The following is a 2572-nucleotide window of genomic DNA, read 5'->3' as shown; positions in this document are numbered from 1 at the left end:
GGGAAGGAGAAGGATTGGGATGGGGGGAGGGGGGAGGCTGGGAAGGGATGGGAAGGGTAAACAAAGGAGGAGGCTGCAATGCTTGGTAAGAAATGTGCACATTATCCTGCCCATGCAATTGTAACCCCTCTGTACAGTATGTTCACAAATAAAATAAAATTAAATTAAAAAAAAAAGAAGTTCTGTTTGTCAGTCTCAAGTTCAGATAGATAGATGGATGGATAAATAGATAGAAATATATGCTTTTTGGAGCCCAGAATTTATGAAGCATTTAATATGATTCTTGACCGTTGTTGAGCAAGACTGCTTCTCACAAATATAAAGCAAAAATTTTAATTTTCTGTTTCTTTTTTCTACACAGTTCTTTTCATATTAGCATTTAAAACTTTTTTTAAGAATACTTTTTATTATCTTACCACAAAAGCATTCAACCAAAAAACTAAAGCTAATAGAAATTTGAATAAAACATTTAGAAGAATTTTAAAACAATGCAGAAAATAGCATTAGGATGTTTTGGCATAATTGCAAACATTTTAACACTTTCACATTCTCTTTGGAACCAGGTTAACTATTAAATAAAGATGGCAGATGAAGAGTAATACAACCTAAAAAGAAATCCTTTAGTTATATGGCTGAGAATGAAAACAGCTCAAATACATTTTGCTTTCCAAGTTAAGTCTCTTAATGAGCAACCTCATCCACTGGGACATCTGGTTCTGTTAATGACCACAGTGACCAGTAACAAGTCCCCTAATGTAGCACGCCAACATTCTCATTTGACAGAAATGAAGGGAATAGTGCAGAACAGAACTTAAAATTTCAAGCAAGTGTACATTTGGGCAATTTGATCTGCAACAAGATTAAAACAGTGAACTACCAAATTCTGTTCTACATAAGTGAATTAGGGATATTTTACTCATTCCTTACCATGTCTTACTATAAATTAGAAATTCAAGACCCTAAATACCTTCAATTATATAGCTATAGGTCTGTATCAGGAAGAGAGGAATTGGCTTGAAAACCTAAATAGGTAAATTACTTACTTAGATTTAATTTTCCTCTCGGCTTCTGATGGGCAAGAGATAGTTGAAGCCTAAAAGTTTAACAGTTCTCAAAGGACAAGTGAGCCTGTTTCTGTAGAAATTATCTTGGTCAATGCTCGGAATACAGGAAGCAAGTAATTTCTACTTACAGCTATAATGGTTCATAATAAAGAACCTGAGTGCTATTCAGTATTATCTAGGCGCTTTTCTCTTTCCGTAAAGTTTAGATGGTTTCCAGGGAATGTATTCTGACTTTCTAACTCAAGGTACAAAGTTTGATGGGGATACATGAGTCAATTGTTTATTTTGATGTTAGCTAATGTCAAATGATGAACTACCTGAACTTTGCCACGTCACATCAGTTTTATCATTAAAATTGGCTTTAACTATTAAAATTGTATACAAGGAAATTAGGGGTGTTACAGTACTTGGTTGCAAATAACTTGCCATCTGGTGTTGGGTCAGAAAATGCTATTTCGTTAGTGCTGAGAAAACAGCCAAACATGAAGCAATTCCTGACAGTGTCTACCAGTCATCTTGCAATGCGCTTTCTTCTTTTCAGTCTGAAAACCCAGATTCTGCTTATCCCACAGACTGCAGGTTCTGGTGCATTTGAACACTGCCAAGCTCTAGAACTTTCTTTAGAGTTTGAAGATTCTGGGCCAGATGGTTCAGACAAGACTCGGAAGGCCGGTTTGATAGGTTCTGCAATTAAACAGCCAACTACTCTCTTTTCATCAGATACAAAGAGGAAAGTTTTAGTTTTGTTTGAACATTTGGGAATGACTTGCTGGAAACCCAACTCATGATCCACAAGTTCTTTTACATCTTCTACCTTTCTCAGAGCGGAACTTGGATCATGAGGCAGGATCAACACAATCTTTCCATCCCAAAACTCCACAACCACTCTCTCTTTTTTCCAGCCCACATACTTAACTCCCTCCAGGAATCTCTGGTGGTATTGGGCATGTTGCAGTTCATCTTCAGGGTTGGCAGCAGAATAGATCATGCCACAAGACTTACACATAGTAGTCCCAGTATGTTTTTGACCTGCATCAATGATGAGCTGGTCTTTTGTTTCTTTATTTGTATCTCTCATGTTCATATAGCATTTAAAACTTATATATGAGCTGTTCCCCTTGTGCTATCATAATACTTGATACTCTGTATCTATCTGGGACACAATATTGTTCTTTCCAGAAAAAGAAAGATTTTCTTGTCATGTGATATGAAAGTGAAAATACACTGAAACATTTAGATTATTGTTAATATTTTAAAGCAATGGAACAAGCAATGCCACACAGAGCAGATATGGAATGAGATGCAATTATTTTCTTCATCCACAGATAAAGATGGTTTTACCTTATCTGTTCTTCTCAACCCTTCCTGTGTTCTTCCTGTGTTTCTTAAAACTCATCCCCCATCACACACAGAGAGATTGTTTTTAATCACTAAATATCAGTCGGTATTTAATGCATGTGTGGGAGAACCTTGATATATCAGAACACACATGAGGAAATAATTGTGGG

At 36.2% G+C, this 2572-nt stretch overlaps 1 protein-coding gene across 1 annotated transcript; it reads right to left on the bottom strand.

Moving 5' to 3' along the window:
- Positions 1-1410: 1410 nt before the first annotated feature.
- Positions 1411-2142, bottom strand: LOC105985594 (N-acetyltransferase ESCO2-like). The gene has a single exon (XM_013016195.1). The coding sequence runs from the start codon at positions 2140-2142 to the stop codon at positions 1576-1578; it is 567 nt and encodes a 188-aa protein (XP_012871649.1). The 3' UTR covers positions 1411-1575.
- Between the last annotated feature and the right edge of the window lie 430 nt (positions 2143-2572).

The sequence above is a fragment of the Dipodomys ordii genome, unplaced genomic scaffold (assembly GCF_000151885.1).
Source record: "Dipodomys ordii isolate 6190 unplaced genomic scaffold, Dord_2.0 Scaffold30, whole genome shotgun sequence".
In the NCBI taxonomy this organism is placed as follows: Eukaryota; Metazoa; Chordata; class Mammalia; order Rodentia; family Heteromyidae; genus Dipodomys; species Dipodomys ordii.
This window is presented reverse-complemented; position numbering and strand designations above follow the sequence as displayed.

Coding starts and splice junctions, on each gene's coding strand:
- LOC105985594 (XM_013016195.1), bottom strand. CDS start 2,142: ATGAGAGATACAAATAAAGAAACAAAAGACCAGCTCATCATTGATGCA.